Source organism: Polychytrium aggregatum (genome assembly GCF_025602895.1).
Source record: "Polychytrium aggregatum strain JEL109 chromosome Unknown BJ171scaffold_17, whole genome shotgun sequence".
NCBI lineage: Eukaryota > Fungi > Chytridiomycota > Chytridiomycetes > Polychytriales > Polychytrium > Polychytrium aggregatum.
Window position 1 is genome coordinate 109,866 of NW_026516219.1, and position 20,033 is coordinate 129,898.

Consider the following 20,033-nt stretch of genomic DNA (forward strand, 5'->3'; position numbering starts at 1 on the left):
AGGCTGCCGACGCGAAATGGGCCAAGTCCTCCTGCTTATATTTCTGTAGGATGAAGTGCATCTGTAAGCAGGCGCGACGCAGCCTTTGATGCTCGACAAAGGGTTTCAGCGCGATCTCGACGACCTTCATTATCTCTCTATCGATCCAGTTCAGTCGTGGTGTGCCTAATACCTTGTCCAGGATCAAGGACCAAAGTTCCAGAAGAAACTTGAGTGCCAGGTAGTGATTAGATCTTGCTTCCCGGTCTAGTTTCTTGTATTCCGCAAACGCGGCAACATCTAGCTGCACGCCTGAGCCAAGGAAATCGACTTCTCGGCTCTGAGTTGATATCTATATGTGCAGCAATATCAAACCATGGGTGAATACGCGGAGCCTGACCGAGCAGCCGTGAAGACCAGCCAAAGCCAAGATCAGTGACTGAGTGCACCTGCCTTTTCATCATAGTAGATCTGAAAGCGCACATCGATCGGGGAGTTGTGTCTTTGGGCCTGCCGTAGCTGCTTGGCGGCCTCCATCTTTGACTGCTGCACGAACGAAAAGTAGCTTGCATAGCACAGTCTGATCCAATGGCACCTTGGGAATTCGGTAATTCCGCGCTTCCATCAGAGACACGGTCAGATGCAAGGTTACCAGAGTAGCCAGGCCAACAAAAACGAAAGGTCGATGAATACATAATCCCAAGAAAGGGCAACACACTTATGCACACGCAGCCTGCACGTTGGCTCGTAAATGCTCTATCGATGGAAGTCCGAGTTACCAAGAAGATGTCACGGAGCTCTCCAACGAGTGCTTGCTTAACGTTCCGTCTCCTAGAATCCATCTTGGCTGTGATAAATCGCGCCGTGATCTCGACATGAGTCCAATGGTAGAAGACAATAGGGTCGTCGTCCGGATTGACGGTGCTGAGGGCATCGGCCAGTCGCTTGCGGCTGCTCGATTCGATCCATTTCAGCAGCCAGGCCGTGAAAAAGTAGCCTGTGACCCAGAGCGGTGCTATGAGCGAGCCCATCACGATAGGAACGACAGAGCTCGTTTGGAGATTTGAGCCACCAAAGGTATTGACGAGGCAAGTAATGAATGCAATCAAGCCGATTCCAAATGCACTAAAATAAAAGCCAGATCGCTGTCGATATTGGACAAGATGACGGAGATGATTGTTAGTAAGAATTCGGCTGGACCAACAGCTAGTCGAACCTTGTGGGTCTTTGGATCCATAATCAGCCCGGCATCTCCACAGTCTAAATGAACCTAGTATCCACTGGCTCACGACTACCATTTGGTTGATCCTGGGATTGTAGTATGGCAAATCTATGGCAGTAATAGAGCAAAAGCATGTAGAATGATGGGTTGACATTTGCCGCGCGATGTGGCTCCACTTCTCCAGTTGCATGGGTGCGAGAGGCATGGATCGAAGCGTAAACCCACAATAGTTCAGGACCATCAGCATAGTTCCGGGCACCATCGTGGCCACGCCAATGCGTAGCAGCGGGATATTGGCGGGGACCATCAGCCACACCAGAACGAGTAGTGACTTGAGGAAGATATCTGGAAGCGACATGGCGACGATAGTTAGCGAGCACGCAATGCCTCAGGCTCGGCATCCACCGCCATGAGGCTACATGTTCTATGAGCATCCTACGAATCGCGACATGTCGCATATCGCATGTTGCACAGCACGGTTCCTGCGAGCAGAGTCCATCGAAATGTATCCTACAAGCAAGGTCGACTCGTCCGTGAACCTTGCTCTGTGAATAATGGAGGTGGATGTATGATTTTAGGCTGGGTCGCCGAGACTGCGCCGATTCGGTTCATGGTTTTACTGCGGAACCAGATGAGTTGGACGAACTTATTGGCAGAGATAGAGTGACTCACCATGGGGCTCTTGAGGGTTGGATCGGGGTTGAGATAGCTGCGAACAATGGAGGCATCGAGCGGAATGAATTGTCGGAAGAGCAGAGTGGCAGAAAAGCTCAGCTGAAGGAGCTCAGGTTGACAAGCCGAGAGCAATTTTATACGTACAAGACGCTCAAGCCCGCGGCGATCGGGATATACACCACCAGGGTGATGATGGATACAACAAACAAAGGAAGTCGACTGCCGACGACACAGTTGCTGCCACCCAGCTGGGAACTTGAAAGAGAGCTCTGGATCGTGCAAACCAGAGCGCTCATTAGGCTTTCGACGATGGGGATGCTAGGTAGAAGGAAAGCGGACGATTCAGCCAAGCAGGTGAGCAGCATTGCGAGCTACAGGCCATTCTACTTGCAACAATGCTGTATATCGTCAAAGGGTCAATTCCACGATACTCACTAGAAGACAGTTGGCAGATACGACGCAAAAAAACGAAGCGTCTTGATCGGCCCTGAGGGAGTCGAAAGGGTGAATACGATTTCATCAAACGATGCAATGACAGAACGAAGTGATCCGAACGAGCTTGACATACATATCGCCTCTTGTTTGCCGTTCTGCAGTGGAGCCACTCCATTGGTGTTAGCGTGACGTATCTCTACCAATGACCCAAGTTTCGAATGCCCTGCACTGCAGTATCGATTACAACTCACAAACAAGCCCCAGCAGATATAAATGATGTTCAGGATCAACAGTGCCACAGACGAGACGGCAATCGCGTTGAGCGTCACGTAGGTTGGCGTGATGTCGAAGGTGAGATATTTGACTTCGACAAAGTTGACCAGGAAATCCGGCAGCATGTAGACGCTGCGGAGGGAGTCCGAGAAGAAAAAGCACAGTAGCTGCCCATCCTCGATCACGAGGGACACGTAGTCTAATACAGAGGAGCTGCGTTGATGGAGTAGAACATTGTATGGCCGCGTTACCGAAGGAGCTGGCACGGAGTGCGGCGGTCGATAATGACGCACAAATAATGACCCAAACCACTCTGCATAGTCAGGCTTGATCAGTGGAAGTCGCAAGCCCGATCGAACAACTTTGATGCTCGGACACAGGCCAATGACTAGTGGGCAAAGCATCGGTCGCCACCACATCCATTCCTGGCGGCGAGAAAGCACTTACGTATTGCCATGGACAATGTAGAAGAGGAGCGCGAACATAACATCTCTGACGGTTTCCGTCAGACGGCGCTGAGTCAGGAGCTCGGATGCTTCGGTCGTCTCGCCAGTCGATGATGCACCGTCGCTGCTGCGTGAGCTGAATCCTTTGGCATCCCGACTCAGCGAGCTCCTTCGTGGCCCACCGAACTTTCGTGGTGGTGTTACTTTACTCTCGTCATGATCACTCGTAGCATCGTGCTCAGAAGCATGACTTGCTTCGGCGATATCTACAAGTGAGAGCGACGTATCAGCATCCAAGGGTCCAGGCTCATTATATCCGAAACCAAGGGTCCAGGCTCGTGATATCCGCGCCCTCATGCAGGTGCGTAATTTCTTGCGCTTACTTGCAAACGATGCTTTCTTGATGCACGAGGCCATAGGAAAACTGTGCAGCGCCGATGAGTTCTTGGACTCATCCAAGTTCATTTTGCAAACGCCGCGCTAGAGAACAGGAGAGCAAGCGGCGATTTCTCCAACAGGGCTGTGAATTTATAAGTCTGTAATCCAGGGGGTATCGAGAGGAATCAGACGGGAGAAGGATATCTGCCTGCGATTGCTCCCTGCAATGGATGACGATTCCGGCTCGGTTAGGATCATATGATTGGGGTTGTTCCGCATTTGTCCACCGCCCAATAGAGTCGGCTTGTCGACGCAAGTCTGGCCCGCAGAATGACGTCGTCCCCTGAGTCAACTACTTGGATGGGGTTCATGATTCAGTATGTGGTGGGATGGGTATGCAGATGATCGAGGATGCGCATCATTCATTTCAGTGCAATGCAAACACTCGCCCACCGCTCGCTGTGACCAAGCTTGGGTTGATTGGCTCAGTCACGACACCTCATAGACTACTTTATAAGACGGGGCTCGGAACCACAGGCAAGGCAAATCCGATATATATATATATATTGTTTCATTATGACCCCGGCTGGCGACCAATGATGGAAATTAGCAGGTAAGGATGAATATAGGATCGCTGTGCGCGACGCTGTTATCGCTATTGCGTCGAGCCATAGTAAAGGGCGAGATAGGTCCCGTCGCTTCACGGGTGTAAGCATGGTTGACGCAGGCTGTAGCGGACTGACGAGGCCCGAGTTGGCACATGAATCTTTGGGTGATCGGCGCCGGGAGGGATCTGTGAGTACTTTTCGACGACGACTTCACGACCCTGGATATCGGTGACCGTATATATCATCTTGACAGGAACCTCATAGTCTAGCGAGGGCAGGACAGTCTTTTGGCTTGCACCGACGTGGGAGATCGTTGGCCTGGAGGCGGTATCGGCGAGCTCCGTTGGGCAAGAGTCAACAGTGTCAACAGCAACAGAAGGCAAAGATGAAGGTAGCGCTGTGAATGACAGCCTCGGCGCCGCAGAGAACGACGAGGTTATTTGCACTGACAAACGATGGTCGACGGACTCGTTGCAGAAAGGCGTGTGCGAATCGATCCCCTCGACTTGTGGCTTGCGTCTGCGAGGAAGCGTCTCGCCAGCCGGGCTCTGCGCAATCCTACGTCGATTTTGGATTGGCCTATCAAGCGAGCACGCCGTTATCGGAAGCCCGCCAGACGTCGGAGGTTGAGGCAGTCCATCGAAATCGAGGTCGAGCAGATAGCCCATCGAGCTCTTTCGGGGCGGAAGCACCGGCGGAGTGAAAATTGTCCTGGAAGTGGTTCGCTGTGGAATGGGGCCGCGACGGAGCAGCGGGCGTTCGAGCGGAACTTGGCTCAGGTCAGCAGATTCGGATGTGAGGCGATTCGGGATCTCGGTGCATAGCGAGGGCCTGTGGTTGCAGAAGTGACAGACGCTGGCATTATGGGAGTGGGATTGGGGTGTTGATGAGGACATGGCGTCTAAGGCCCGGTGATGGCGAGAAAAGGGCAAGCAACCGCTTGGGCGATAGCCGAGGGAAGGCAAGGGAGTGGAAAGTGGGCGCTGGTCGGCACAATGCAAGGCGGCGTGAATTCTGGACGAAAAACGGCAGTCTCGGTGGACTTGGATGCAGGTCCACAGCTGAGTGCAGCCGGAGCGATGATGCAGGGAAGCAGTTGCGGATGCTGGTCGGCCGATGCTGGTCGGCTGATTGCAGCAGGAACGGAGACGAAGCCAAAAAGGTCGATGCGCCGAGAGCCGGTTCATGGGGAGGCGCCAGGCACGAAACGCAGAGACGGACACAGACGCGACCGCGCAGCGCAGCAAGGGCGGCGGGAGCGGCAAGGCGCCACGAGCCCACAGCGCAACTGGGCTGGAACCTGGGCCGGGGTGAGTGCTGTTGCTCTGTGTGCTGTGGGCGACGACGCTGACACGGTGCACGCGCTGCCTGTGTGACACACGTGGACACAGCTGTACAGCCCAGAGCTGTGCCAGAGAAGGCCGCGGCTCCTGACCGCCCCGGACGCCACACGGCCCCGAAGGACCGTGGGCCTTGGTGCTCCGATCCTGGATCCCAGCCCCGCGGCGTGCCTTCATGCCTCCATGCTTTCATGGCCCACGATCCCGACCGGCGTTGACGCCGCCAGAGAACCTGCATGGTCCAGCGCCACCGAGCATGAGCCCCTTGCGTGCGGACTCGCTTCATGGGGCTTGACACTCACAAGGCCTGCTCCCAGCGATCTCCCTCCAACAGGAGCATGGGCTGCAGGAGTTCATGGAAAAGAAACCGTTCATCTGCGTAGCTTGCCATGCGTGGGAGAGTCGACAAAAGCCGCAGCTTTAGCGGATGAACCAGCCTGAACATGTGCTGCGTGGGAGTGTCCGACCATCGGATTCACTCGAATGGGTTTTCGTTCTCGCTCTCCTGGATGTCGTGGCCGCCATCCACATTTTCATTCCTGGCTTCCGGCGCCCCCCAGCGCGGCTTTGGATGGATGACAATCAGGTTCGGGCTGTTCTGCTGGGCTGCCTGGTAATAGGACAGCGGGCTTTTGCCTCGCTCGGCCTTGGTGGGGCTCGGCTCCGCGCTCTCTGCCGCCGAGAATGTCGTGGATACCCGCTTGGGTGTGCTGTTTCTCGGACTGCCTGTTTGGGTTCGGAGGATCGACCCTTGAACGACACCGGATCCAGGCGATGTGCTCGACGCAGACATGTATGATGGCTTTGTGAGCTGATCGACACTTCCAAACTTGACAGGCGGTTTGGATCGCTCGGGCTGGTCAGACCGACCGGGCGACTCGAACCGACGGGTCATCGCACCATCCGGCTTGGGCTGCGGCTTGACCAGCTTCCTTCGCCACTCCCACTGTCGGCGCTCGTGCCAGTCCTTAATTTTCCTGTACCAAACAGTGTAAAACCACTCGACTTCATCGCTTTGCAGACCGCGTGCGAGCCTATCTGCAACTTCTGGATGCTTTCGGATGTTCTCTGGAAGTCTGGAGAGTGCCCGCGGTGAGCGCCACGATCAGCATTGTTTCCTGCTGTATGGCCGCATGACTTGCCTCAGCCTGCCTCTCGAATCCATGCTCCACTGATTCACTCCGTGCTTACCTGACTATCAAATCTGTAAACGGGGCCAAGTCGAGGGGATAGAGTCAATATCGTGAAATGGCTATGGGTCTGCGTTGCTTCATCCGTCTGCAGCCGCACACAATTCGATCAGGAGTGCGATGCCGGTGCCCGGCGAGTGCACACCACCGCACTTACCTATGACACAGTCGTTGACGAAGCGGAACCGCGTGTTCATCCGGTGAAACACAATGAACTGGCCCACAACAATGATGACGATCTGGCCCGCCAACAGGATGTTGTTGTACCACTGATAGGTTGCAAGGTTGGTGTCGAGGTTTCCGTATATGGATGCCTCTGCTCTTTGATATCCTTCGATCAGGTCCGGGGTGAGCAGGGTTCGCAGCAGACTGATCGTGGCGTTATCGGGCACAAAGGGCCCGACCAGCGTCGCTTCGTAGAATCTATTCTGGATGCCGTAGATGTAGTTCTGCAAGTACGGAATGCCGTGGCTGACCATGCTGCTGACATTCCCCATGGAAGGGTTCCACGTGCGATTGAAGCACGCCGACTGGTTCAGCAGCAAGCAACTCATCTCCAAGTCCCCGAACAACGTTGAGCTATAAAGCTCAAAGGGCAGTGTTGGTGGACTATCTGTTGTGCGGAAGGGTTGGAGGAAATATCATTTTCTGTGAATATCGTGCCATCATGCCCCCTGGAGTCCTTGGAAACCGATAGACCGGGCAGCAGCACTGATGACGATGCAGCAGTACCCAATCTCCTGTCGGGTAGCTAGTCCAGAGCGCCTCTCAATGACGTTCAGCCACTCACTCGTTGGGTTTCCATATATCATATTCGTGTAGATCATATAGAGATTGAGGAATTCATGGTCGTAGAATGCACGTATCTGAGACTCGCTCCCCCAGGTGAATGTGTCCTGGATGAGCATCTCATTGGTGCAAGTGAAGGTTCGGATGTTGAACGTCATCATGTCGCTGAACTGATCGACTGTACCGAAGTTGACGCCCATTTGATTCACAGACTAGGATACGGATTTTCGTTGCCGTCTATGAGTGCGGATGTCTATACTGACGAACGAACGAACGAACGAACGAACGAACGAACGAACGAACGAACGAACGAACGAACGAACGAACGAACGAACGAGCGAGCGAACGAACGAACGAGCGAACGAACGAACGAACGAACGACAAACCAATGCAACAATGGATCGTGCCCCTGCTACATCACACGCATTATCCTGGTTTACTGCGCTTCCATTCCATTGTGACTTACCATCACATTGATGTAGTAGAACACCCCGGCGAGTGTGCATGTTGCCATGACATACAGACCGTATTGAAGCCGCAGTCCCCATTTTCCAGAGGCAAACGACTGCTTCACACTTTCGCTGTCAACAGCCAGGTTGCTGGTGGTGTTAAAGAAAATGTCCTCACTCCGTTCAAGCTCGATCTTGTTGATGTGTTCTTTGATGATTTGAGCTGGAATCTCTTTGAAAAACGAGAGAGCCTTCCGCTGGAGCTTCAGGAACGACATTACGCCAAAGTCCAGAATTACCACAAGCGCAATGACGACCAATATATAGACTATCGTGAGCTCAGTTATTGTGGTTGCGGCTGCAGGAGGTATCAATTCCGGAGAGTCAGTGCTTCCGAGTCAGTATTTTGCATCCGGACAAACAACTGTGCGCGACAGGCGTCAGGTCGGTGTCGGGGATGACAGAATCACTCTCAGCTACCTGTAGCGGCCGTGGCGCTTTGATACGCCTGAGTGACCAGGGAACAGCGATGCGTCAGCCTACTTTGAGCCATGTCACACGTTTGATAGCCATAACGAGGATCGAGAACTTACAAAGAAGCAGTCGTTCATGGAGTAGTCGTAATAGACATGAAGGTACCGGAAGTTGTCCATGACAAATCTGGTGGCGCCATTGTGACTCGGTGAGCTTGGGCCCATCACTCATCGCGTTTCAGAACGGCAGTGATGAGACGGCCCGACAACATCACCCCACGGGTTGTTATCGTTGCATCAGGCCCAACAAGCGCAGCTATACTCCATCACAATCGAACCTGAACGAGTTGTCATAGGATATGTTTGCAAAGGCCGAGAAGCTCTTGTAGCTGAGACTGATGATCAATACATGTCAGTGCAGTGTTGCGCACTGGGCATCAGCGAGTGAATAGCCCCAACACCCGGATATCAACAGCTCGGTGTCAATGCGATTGATACAGTGCACTCACTCGTATCCGCTGGACGCCAGTCTCTGCAAACATGTGAAATACACCAACAGCGTTAGCATGCCGAGCACAGCGCCATCGTCCGCTCATGCACACACTGTCTCAAACATCCTGCCACTGCGGTAGTGTTACCTTGGTCAAGTCGTACCCGCTCACTATCTCTTGAAATGGCTGGTTGACATACGGATACGCAGTGAGGTTGACTGCGATGGAGGGATCGTTGTACCATGAAAAAGTTGCTGGATCAATATCAGACCAAGAGAACAGCCAATCTGTCCAGTAGTTGTACTGATCCATTTCGGATCGCAGCAGAAGTTGTTGTTGATTGAATGTGGCTGTGTCGTTGGCAAGATATGCCGCTTGCAGTGCCCTCGCGCGATATGGAATCCAGGCACTGAACCTTTCACGAGAATGAAGTCTGAGTGCGAAACGCTGAGCATTAATTCATGAACGCCAATTCAACAAACTGCCCCATTCATAGCGGATGTAACACACACATACCCTTGCAGAATTTTGGTGCCGAATATGGTGTACTGCAGTAAGTGCGCACACAGGATCGAGTTGGTGACAGCCGCCGCCAAGCTCATCAGCCCCATGATGTTTGACGCAATCGTTAGCGACTTCATGTCGCGGTTACGCTTGATGATGAGCTGCGATCGCATTCGCATTCGCTCTTGCATGGCCTTGTAATCGTCCGCCGACGTCGTGCCGGTTGACGAGGGCGCCTGGCTTCGGGATTCGTGCTTGTCCATGTTTCTGACTCTCTGCGCAACCGATGCTCGTTCTTCGGGGACGCGATTGAGTCGAGAAGCTTGCGATTTCTGTGGACTGGAGCGTGGTTCCCTCTCCAGGGTCATGATGTTGTGCAAATCGTCGACAGATCCGTCAGCTTGCTCTTCGCCCTCGAGGAAATCGGCCTTTTCCACGAGTGCGTTTCCCTTCTCGATATCGTTGGTCACATCAAAGCAAAACTTTGCGTACATTCTCAGAAAATACTACGAGGGCGTATCGGGGTGGATTAGCGAGTCTCACGAATCGCCAAACACCGGTCGCTATGGAGACCCGTCCACTCCGGCGAGCATTACCTGGCTCTTCGGGAATCTACGTAGTCATCACATGACATCGTGTTAGTGTCGCTCTGGAGCTCTGGAGATTACTCGATCATCGGTGGCGACTGGTAAGGCTGAGCAGCTTCATTGGTCCGAGTGTCGCCACAAAGTCGTCACAAAGGTGCGCTTACCGGCTGACCAGGGACAGATATGCATTATCCGCTTTCTGGGAGGTCGAGTACAGCCTCAGACCAACGCTCTCGACATCAAAGACAGTCGTTTTCTTGTCCACCACGGTTGACCAAAACTTGGTTATATATGCGTTCGCAATCTGGTGGTTGCGTGTGGCCGTCCGGTGGCTCTTTTGAAAATCGGCAAAGCTTGTGACATCCAGCTGGACTCCAGAGCCAAGAAACTCGGACTCGGCCATTTGCTGATTGATCTACCAGAGCGAGACGCGAGGCATTGTGTCAGCAACTCTACACGAGCGCCAAATCTATAGCAGTCTTTGATCGGCTCAGCCGCTGTGGAGTTGCATGCCGACACAATACGGACGGTCAAACGAGCAAGCTCGAAAGTGCAGATACTCAACCTGGTTCAAAAAGTGTATTTGACAGGAGACGTCGAACGAAGGATCCAGCGACTTGATGCGCTTCAGAGACCTCAGCGCCTCTTGGCGAGCGTTGGTCAGGTGGAACAGATATGTTGCGTATTGGAGGCGGATGTACGCTTCTTCCGGGAACTCCTGCAGTCCGCGCTGTTGCCCCACCCGATCACCACAGCGTCAGTAGAAGAACAGGCGCTTGACTGCAAATCTCACTCCAAGCACGACCGCACAATATGCCAAGCACGATCGCGGCACATGCGACAGCACTGCGAGCCGGTCCGCCATCAAAACTAGGTGCTCGATCCAGCCCGAGAGCTCGCCAGAATCACACATCCCCACCTTGAAGATACGCTTGACTTCGCCAAATTTGGCCATGTCAACCCTCCTTCTTCTGTTGTCGAGCGCCTCGACAATGAATCGGGCAGTCATCTCGACGTGCGGCCAGAACCTGAATATGATCGTGTCGTCCTCGTACTGGCTGGAGTGCACGTTCGAGTACATATTTTCAAGGGCCCTGCGAGCCTCTTCCTGGACACGGATGTATATGAACTCTGTTTGGGAGTGGCATTTGTACAGATGGCTGCGTCAGTCCCATGATCCAGGGCAGGATGCTGCACAACAGGACACTCAAGCATGATGCACTCACCGCAAAAGTACCATCCGGTAGCGTATCCGATGAGCACCACAATCACCATCAGGATCGTGTAAAACCACGGCAAAGACACTGATCCATAAGTTGAAACGCCGACGCCGATCAGACTCATAGCTCCTGCGAACATCGAGGCGCAGTAGTTGGCGGCGCGCTTGGAGCAAAGCACGAGTCGAGTGAGTAATGTGCATATCGAAGCGGTGGTCACGGACGAGGATCTGTGTGGTACTGCAGCCAAGATGCCAGTACAACGATTTGAAAAATGATGACTGCCTACCAGCTGGTTGAAGCGAGCATTGAAGTATGGCTGGTAGAACATGATGGACAAGAACATGAATGTGCAGGTGCAATAGCCCACTGCAAACTGAATGATCGGACTCGGCACGAAGCGCCAGCAGCAAATCAAGATCGTCTTTAGAGTGATGTAGATGAGATCCACTCGGCCGTGCGACTTGTTCCGATTGCCCTTGAGGCACGGATTCATGTCCAAGTACCTGCGAGGCGTGTCGCCAGAGATGGACGGTGGTAATGCGGGCTTAGAGCATAATCAAGGCGGATACGTTCGTTCGCGGACTGGATGCACTATCTCAGCTTGCCGAACCTGCAGAAATGGAGGGTTGTCTACTGCCCCCGCTTACACACTGCCCCCACTTACACACTGATCATCGCACACGATGTCGGAATGAACAGCAGCCCTGCTAGTCCCGAGAAGGAGAGAAACAGCAGCCGCTGGAAGTCGTAGCATCCCAAGTTCGAGACGATTTGTGTCTGTGAGCCGGAGCCTGTGCTCTGCCACTCGCATTGGATTGGAGTGACCAGGATGTTGATGATGGGGGAGTAGAAGAGCGTTGGCAGGACACTGGCGGATGAGATGAGGGTTGCGGAAATGCGCGTCAGTCGAGATTGATGGATATCGATACAGGTCCGTGTGTCCAAGGCTGCCCCCAACTTACCTCGCAGCCACTCTCAGGGTCGAGATGGGCCAGATTTTCTTGTGCTGTAGAGGCGACATGGCAATGCAAAGTGGAGCGCACGCAGTTAGATGAGGAGATGGATCACGCATTCCTCCTGGCTGACCATGGCAGCGGCGTTGTCGGTATGGCTCACCTGTCCTCTCTGGGACCATCAACCAAACGGTGTATGGTTGCCGATGCGATGGCATGCGATGGCGAGGGATGGCATGCAGTGCATCAAGTTGTCGTTGGCACAGATTATCGGCGACGCGAGCCATGATCAATGAACAGGGATTGCCGTTAGCTCCACATACGCCTGTCGATGCGATTTCTCAAGCAGAGTACAGGCACTCTCGAAGTGGGTCTGATGGCAGATCCAAGCGCAGGTCGGGGTCAGTGCTTTCGCGGCAATACGCACCACCGTCCCCCAGGCAACGTATGCGACATTCGCCACGAAGAGAAAGCACGCGACCGTCGCACAGCAAAAGTAGATCTGGAACTGCGACGTTGTCAAGGTGCTGTAGGGAATCGAGGTCAGGGTGGTGATGAAGCTCGGGATGGGGTAGTACATGGCCGCGAGCGACGAGAAAAAGTACGTCAGCAACTGGATGTCCTCGCCGATGATGGAGGCCACTGCGAAGAGCGTGGAGGCTCGGTAGTTGCTGCAGTTGGGTTCGGGAAGTGAAAGTCGGGTGAGTTAGCGATCGATCGGAATGCCCGGTCCACCTGCGAAAACGGCAGTATCAGACTCGTATGCAGGGAGTGCACCCAGACTCACCCAACCACCATCAGGAAGAGCAGCTGGTACACAACTTCGTAAATCTCCTTCACTTTGGACTTTTTCGCAGTGATATCGATCAGCTCCCCACCGACGGACGACGAGTTGTCGGTGCTGTTGAAGTGGCTTCCGTCGGTCCGATGGCCGCTGGAGTGTCTTCCTTCTGAGGCCTCTCTGAAGCTCGTCGACCCTCGGTTCGGAGGCGAATGCGACGGATTATCATCGCCGGTCGCGTCGGCCATGTTCCCGAGCGAACTGCTGCTGCCGTCGCCGCCTGCATCCTGGTCGTCTTCATCTGCGGGCACGCTGCTGCGAGCGACCATGCTGTCCCGCTCCTTGCCCGGCTCCTTCTCCGGGATGGTGAAGTTGGTCATTCCTGGAGGGTTGCCTGCCGAGAAGCGTCTGGTGCTAAATGCTCCGATGCGTCGCTGGGAAGGTTTGGGCGAGGAGCCGCTGTCGATGATGGGGCCATCTGTCGCTTGGTTCTGCCGACAGGCGAGGGGCTCTGTCCTGCTGCCGACGCAATTTCGCCGTATCTCGCTCTCCGGCCCGGCCAGTGCGCACACTCTCAATCGACACCGACCAGAACCCGATCATGAGCCTGCTGCCGGTCTCGTCTGGTTCGATTCGTGGATCTGATGTCTGCCCATCGTCTCCATCCCATCCAGCAAGTGTCACGGCGCTCACATTATGAATCGGAGCTCTACTCCAATACCTTTCTTTTGTGGTGTGATTACTCATCCACTGTTCGCCATATTCGCCTGCTCGGCGCCGCCTTTGGCAACTTCGCCTTGATCTCCGCGCCTCCCGGGCATCTCATCCACCAGAGCGCTCTTCCAAGATCGCCGCAATGCCGCCCAAAGCAGCCTCCTCAACCACCCCGGCCAGAGCCACCTCATCACCGGAGATCGTGCTGCCCACAAAACGGCCGCTCGACTCGGCGACAAGTCCTGGCGCCATGCCGTCTGTCGATGGTGCTGACGACGATCACGACATGGTCTCCGATGCCAAATACAAGGCCAGCACATCGTCGACGTTTCCGCAGACCCGAGTAAAGCGTATCATCAAGGAGGACAAGGATATCATGAACTGCCAAAACGACGCCGTATTTGCCGTGACCGTTGCGACGGTGAGTGCTCAACAGAGTGATCTGCACGGACCGACTTTCGCCGTTGGCGGCCGACATCGACGCCCACCCGCCGGCATGTCGATTCTCTGGCAGAAACCGAGCAATCACATTCGACCTGATCCGAGATCAACTTGTGCTTGGCTCGGCTGCTCCTGGCCTGCTCGCTGGCCTGCTCAGTGCTCATCCGCTTGTCACTTTGATCGGCCTCGCTTCCAATACCAACGGCCTGATCTCCTGCCTCACTAAAACCGTGTTGAATCTGCACTGGGCCATCAACCCTGGCGTTTCGTATCCCGGATCGGTCAAACTTTGTGCATCTGTTCGTGGCCATCTGGCTGCAGGAACTGTTTCTCCAAAAGTTTGCCGAAATGGCCTACAACCAAGCTCGGAAACGGAACGCCAAATCGATTGCATATGGCGATGTTGGTATGTTCGGCAGTGCATTGCGTCTCACCATCGTATCTGCACATGTGCACCTCAAATCCAGCCGCCTCTGAGTTTCTCATGTCCTTTGCTGCGTCTTTTAGCTAGCGCCGTCCAGATGACCGAAAGATTTCGGTTCTTGGAAGGTATGAGCGCTGAGCCCGATTGAGGGTGTCGTCAGCAGTACCCATCCTTGCTTGCCCGATCCCTCTCGTTCGATGCTTGAGCGCCGTTGCCTGAGTTGTGGCTGACTCTGGCAATGTGATTTTTGCATCCCGATGCATCGGGTGTTGGGCAACCAGATGTCGTTCCGCCGACCGTGCCCCTCCGTAAGGCTCTCAAGCAGCGCGAGACGCTCCAAAAATCGGAGGAGCAACAGCACGACGAGGAAGAGTAGACACGGACGGCCCGCAGACACCGCTCGTATCTTGTGCTGTAACGACGCAAGCGATCTGTGTCTGCGGGCTGACTGCATCGGATTCGATCGGTCCTGCACCGTTCCAATACAATCAGACGGCTCGCCGCCGAGCCGAAATGACCATGCTTCCCCTCGGATGCTCTCCATACTGCATTCGACATGCATCGTCTGGTATTGGACATGCATCTTCTGGTATTGGACATGCCTCCATACTGCATTCGACATGCGTCTCGATCGCCGTGGCGCGTCGCTGCCTGTGCTTGTTGCCGCGCGCAGCAAATGAATCCATGCTATGAAATTAATTTCGGCGGCGCGTTGCTCGCGCTGACTCAGCGCCCGGATCCAGCCGCACTCGAGCCGCCGCCGCTGGTTTTTTTCGCACCGTTTTCGCTTGTGCGTTTTTCGCTTTTCGCCTTTTCGCCCTTCGCTTTCGGTCTTGAGAAATCCATCGAGCTTGCTCTCAAACACGGAAAAGGTGCGGTATGCCTGGACCCGCCGCTGGCCATTGCGTGCGTGGCCGCCGGCACGGATACGTGCTCGATGCTCCACCTTTATATCGGCCTCTGGAACGGTAGCACCGCCGCCAATCGACACATGTCGCATCTGCGGCTTCATGTCGATTGCCTGGTCCATACCCGTGGTCCTTATCGCTATGCGTCATGGTCCGATTCCCAAGCTGACCTATCGCGCCATTCGTCCTCCCGCCTGCTCATGTGCATATTTATGCTGCTCCGGCGGCAATGCTATTGCATCTGTCCGATGGCGGATATCCATGGCAATGTGTTGCGCGTCTCGTATCGTTGGCTTGGCGCATTGGATTCGATCTCGACATCACGCTATCGACCCCTCCTCCATCGAACCGAAACATGTGCTTGACTGCATACGCTGTCATGCCTCATCTATTGCATACGGACTCGATTCGCGGCATCCAATCGATATTCACCCCACAATTCCGACTGGCAATCGGTGCTGCTCGTGAACCAATCCGACCTGACCCGACCCGACCCGATCCGACCCACTCATCTGTATATCGTATATCGTATATCGTATATCGTATATCGTATATCGTATATCGTATATCGTATATCGTATATCGTATATCGTATCGTTCACACGGCCATCTTTGCCACCGGATATTCTCGATCGGAACGACGCTACAGACGGAAGATGTTTGCTAGAAACCTATTTTCTGCCACCCAGAGCATCCGATCTGCCGCCGGCCTCCGCTTCGCCTCCAGCTCGGCGGCCCAGGGTGCCTTCGCCAGCCGAAAGGATGCTGCCCTGTGGGTCGTTAAGGCCGCCGCCGTCTCGGGCGTTGCCGGATACACCCTCGCCAACTTTGTCCTCACCGAGGAGAACATGAAGAAGATGTCTGTCAAGCTGACCGAGATGGGCATCAAGCTCCCCATTCCCGAAGCCCTCGCCTTCTCCGATATTGACCACGGCCTCCACGCTCCTCATTTCCCCTGGGACTTCAACGCCTGGTGGACCACCTATGACCACGCCGCGTACGTTGACTCTTCGTCTCGAAGCTGATGCCGGGATATGTGTATGCCGCCGGTGTAGGCGCGTTCGGCATGATCGCCTTCCGACTCTGCACCCACGGATCGTGCTTGAGTGACTCATGTCCGCTGCAAGGCAACGGTGCCCATCTCGTAGTCGATTAGACAGAGTGCACAATCCCACGAAGCGTCGTCTAGCGTGGGCATACGAGGCAGCCGATCGGCGCAGGATCACGCACCGATGTCTTCAGCACGTTGCTGAACCCAGGGCGGCTTTCATACTCGTGATTCGCTTTTTGCATGTATCACAACACATGCTCTGTATTGATGAACTTACCTGCCTCCAAACAGCATCCGCCGTGGCTACCAGGTCTACAAGGAAATCTGCCAGGCCTGCCACTCCATGGACCGTATTCACTTCCGTAACCTCGTTGGTGTTTCTCACACCGAGGCCGAGGCTAAGGCCATGGCTGCCGAGAACACTTACATCGACGGCCCTAACGACAAGGGCGAGATGTTCGAACGTCCTGGAAAGGTAGGAATCGTGGACGCCTGGACTTGACCGACACAATCCGCTCAGGCTCGCCTGCATCAACCCGCGCCCCTTAACGGCGCATCGTCAACGGCGTCAACCTGCGGGGCGCGTGCACTCGAGCCTTTTCCATGCCGATGTCGCTAATTCCGACTCTCTCCGCCCTTGCTCCAACTCGCTGTAGCTCACTGACCACATGCCCAAGCCCTACCCCAACGAGGAGGCTGCCCGTGCCGCCAACGGCGGTGCCTACCCCCCTGATCTGTCTTGCATCGTCAAGGCCAGACACGGTGACGCCGTATGTATTGCCCTCTCGCCAGACGCTTGAAATCTGCGTTGTGTTTCGTGTCCCTTTGTTGTGTAGACTCTGGTGCTGACGTGCATCTCTGGCCACAGGACTACATCTTCTCGCTCCTCACCGGCTACTGCGATCCCCCGGAGGGCATCAACCTCCGTGAAGGCCTCCACTTCAACCCCTACTTCCCCGGTGGCGCCATCGGTATGGCTCGCTCCCTCTACGATGAGGTCGTCGACTACGAGGACGGCACCCCCAACAACGCCTCACAGCTGGCCAAGGACGTCACCACCTTCCTCTCCTGGGCTTCTTACCCTGAGCATGACGAGCGCAAAAAGATGGGCTTGAAGGCTCTCACCATCTCTGCTATTCTCTTCGGATTGAGTGTCCACTGGAAGAGATTCAAGTGGAGCTACCTCAAGTCCAGGAAGATTGTGTACGTAACCCGGGAACTTCATCGGCTCTGTCTCTGCTGACTGCTACCGTCGGTGTGCGCTGCCCACCCCGACTTGTTTCCCGTCCCTGCCAACGCACTGCTAACATACTGTCTGTGTCCTTCGTTTGCACCAGCTACCGCCCGCCCAACATCCCTCAAGTCTAATTCATGTGAATTCTGAAGGTGGCCTCGCCTTTAATAAAACTCTTCTTGATCCATCCCTACAATCACTTGTAACGCTGGTCGAGCAGACCGTTTTCTTTTTGTATGCGAGCCAAGCCGCCTCTGCGACCTCCTCACGCCTGTTGTTGCCTTGCACTTTTCCTTCACAACGATACACCCTTCCCTCTGAGGAAACGGATACAGCAAATATAGTGCCTCTCGAAAACAGATCGTCGCGATGGATGATAATCTAAGGGCACGTAGGCGAAGGAGACTTTTGGATTTCGGCATTGAACAAGGCGGGCCGGCCTTTGCCGAAATATTGCAAATCGCGAGCGTATATTGAGTGCCTTGCAAAGGCCTTCATCGCTGGTTGTGGAGGGGCGACATTCGGTTGGAGGCATTTGGTTGCATCCATGTTTCCACCAGAACGGCCCAGTTTTCTTGGGGGAGATATATCGGAATACAATCTATCTATGTTGCTTCCAGGCCTCGCATCAGGTGTTTGGCTCGACATCAATCTCTGCCCTGCTCTGAGAAGCCACAGTGGCTTGTTGTTGCATGACGGCTATTCTACACTTTATTCAGAAAAAAACGGGACAATATAGCCGTTTCCATGAACATGTAGTATGTGCTGTGCTTGCGTCAAGCAAAGCCACAAGAAATAAAACAGATCACTTTGGCAGCCTCCGAGTGAAGACCGCCGGTCGCTCTCCGATCTCCACAATCGACCTGCACACTGCGATCATGTTGCGCGCCGCATTGACGTCGCGATTCCACACTGTCCGGCAGCTGGGATTCTTGCAGCTCCTGACAAAGTGGGAATTCGCAACACTGGGCGCATCGAGTCCTTCCAACCGAACTGGCTCCAGGCACTTGGAGCACACCTGCGAGGTGTTGAACTCGTTCGTCGAGGCCACCTTGACGCTTCCATGATGGTGATTGGGACGGCGTCGGTGGTGCTCGAACTGCTCAAAGTACCGAGCGAACCGCTGCCTCCGAGGGCTGGATGCATAGCCCTTGCCTTGTCGCCATGACGCATTGCCAAAGGCGATGACCACATCGGTCCGTATCGGGGCGTGCTTCAGGACGGCCTTGCACATCCTGTCGACGGCCACTTGGCGTCTCCTGTGGCCCGTGAAGCGATGGTGACGGGCCTTCTTGCCAAGGCGGAAGCCGAGCTGCACTCGCAGCTCCGGTCGCAGGACATGGGTGAGATGGACAAGGAAGGCCTCCGAGGACGACACCTTGGGCGAGGGTGTGGTCGACATCCAGGTCTCGATGCTGAGTCGATACTTCATGGTGTTGTGCCACTTGGTGTTGGACCTGTGGCCACACATGTGCTGGTAGTGGCCATTGGAGAACGAGACCACCTCGTCTTGGTGGCCCGGTGCTTGGATGACCGCCGTGAAGATGGAGCCGACTCCAGGATCGATGCCAATCCAAGTGGTGCGATCGGGGTCTGGGTCGCCGATGTGGGTCTGGATGCGCTGCTCGGCAGTCGGAGGAGGCTCGATGGTCTCGGTGTGATCGGTTCGAGGCAGAAACTTGACGAGACCGATGGTGCATCCAATGCCATCGGTGCTGATCTCGTAGTTGAACAGCTTCCTGTCCCTGACCCGCTCTTGGAAGAGGGAACTACGCAGCTTGAAGCAACTGCGCCAGAGACGATCCTGGTTGTTGATGCCGTCCTCACCTTCATCCTTGAGCTTGTCCCTGGTGAGTCTAAGGCGCTTCTTTGGACCCAGGAGATTCCAAAGAGTGACCGTGTCGATCTTGACATACTTGGCCGTGGCAGTGCATAGAGGAACCATCGTGCACACGGCCGGAGGAGTGTCCAGAGCGAGCTGCTTGAGGGCCCACTTGAGTCTGGATGCCAGCTTGTTGATCTTGGACTTGGTGGTGCCGAGGTCAGACTTGGCTGTGGTGAACCTCTTGTCGTCGGAGGGAATGCCTTGGGTAGTGAGCTCGTCCAGCTTGGCCTGGCGCTGCAGCTCGGTGACTCGGAGGGCGGGCATGTCACAGTCGATCCACTTGTGGACATTGTCGACCATCTTGTCTCGGGCGAGGATTCTCACATGGTGTGAGAGGCGATGGAGGGCCCGGAAGCGGTCCTGGTCGTTGCTGTACCGAAACTCGTCCAGGACGTGGCCAAAGTCTGGATAGAGGAACTCGAGATCGGCCTTGGGTGGAGTCTGCCCTGGTTTCTCGAAGAGCTCAAGACAAGCCTCGATGGCTTCGTGCTTATGCTTGTTGGCTGGGAAGACAGCAGCACAGAAGCGGCGAAGGAGTCGCCAGTAGGCCAGGTCGAGGTGGGTGGTGCAGTTGGTGGCATAG

General features: G+C 54.9%; 5 protein-coding genes across 5 annotated transcripts; 3 read left to right on the plus strand and 2 right to left on the minus strand.

Annotated features, from left to right (window-relative positions):
* Positions 1-199: 199 nt before the first annotated feature.
* BJ171DRAFT_598806 (uncharacterized protein) lies at positions 200-5,647 on the minus strand (the record flags this gene model as incomplete). Its single annotated transcript, XM_053114873.1, has 15 exons — positions 4,579-5,647; positions 4,169-4,281; positions 3,414-3,510; positions 3,032-3,296; positions 2,563-2,797; positions 2,445-2,466; positions 2,312-2,363; positions 2,021-2,194; positions 1,874-1,910; positions 1,716-1,746; positions 1,427-1,546; positions 1,275-1,309; positions 759-1,124; positions 446-597; positions 200-220 (listed from the first exon to the last, which is right to left on the minus strand). Coding segments are annotated over exons 1-15 (2,673 nt in total), but the record flags the coding sequence as incomplete, so codon positions are not given.
* A 33-nt stretch (positions 5,648-5,680) lies between these two features.
* On the plus strand, positions 5,681-6,644 carry BJ171DRAFT_89487 (uncharacterized protein). Its single transcript, XM_053115966.1, has 3 exons — positions 5,681-6,149; positions 6,347-6,448; positions 6,578-6,644. The coding sequence occupies exons 1-3, from the start codon at positions 5,784-5,786 to the stop codon at positions 6,587-6,589; spliced, it is 480 nt and encodes a 159-aa protein (XP_052966854.1). The 5' UTR covers positions 5,681-5,783; the 3' UTR covers positions 6,590-6,644.
* A 952-nt stretch (positions 6,645-7,596) lies between these two features.
* Positions 7,597-13,557, minus strand: BJ171DRAFT_89508 (uncharacterized protein). Its single transcript, XM_053115967.1, has 18 exons — positions 12,800-13,557; positions 12,440-12,683; positions 12,176-12,184; positions 12,022-12,065; positions 11,724-11,927; positions 11,346-11,562; positions 11,066-11,222; positions 10,759-10,970; positions 10,405-10,569; positions 10,004-10,254; positions 9,849-9,864; positions 9,265-9,758; positions 8,896-9,181; positions 8,767-8,789; positions 8,596-8,652; positions 8,378-8,444; positions 8,265-8,292; positions 7,597-8,142 (listed from the first exon to the last, which is right to left on the minus strand). The coding sequence occupies exons 1-18, from the start codon at positions 13,171-13,173 to the stop codon at positions 7,772-7,774; spliced, it is 3,219 nt and encodes a 1,072-aa protein (XP_052966855.1). The 5' UTR covers positions 13,174-13,557; the 3' UTR covers positions 7,597-7,771.
* A 200-nt stretch (positions 13,558-13,757) lies between these two features.
* Positions 13,758-14,980, plus strand: BJ171DRAFT_598808 (histone-fold-containing protein; the record flags this gene model as incomplete). The annotated part of the gene is made up of 4 exons (XM_053114874.1): positions 13,758-13,928; positions 14,270-14,354; positions 14,456-14,497; positions 14,654-14,980. The coding sequence occupies 4 exons, from the start codon at positions 13,758-13,760 to the stop codon at positions 14,746-14,748; spliced, it is 393 nt and encodes a 130-aa protein (XP_052966856.1). The 3' UTR covers positions 14,749-14,980.
* Positions 14,981-16,128: 1,148 nt separating this feature from the next.
* BJ171DRAFT_423877 (cytochrome C1 family-domain-containing protein) lies at positions 16,129-17,574 on the plus strand (the record flags this gene model as incomplete). The annotated part of the gene is made up of 4 exons (XM_053107629.1): positions 16,129-16,277; positions 16,623-16,806; positions 16,988-17,101; positions 17,200-17,574. 4 exons carry the CDS (start codon positions 16,129-16,131, stop codon positions 17,572-17,574), a joined length of 822 nt encoding a protein of 273 aa, XP_052966857.1.
* Between the last annotated feature and the right edge of the window lie 2,459 nt (positions 17,575-20,033).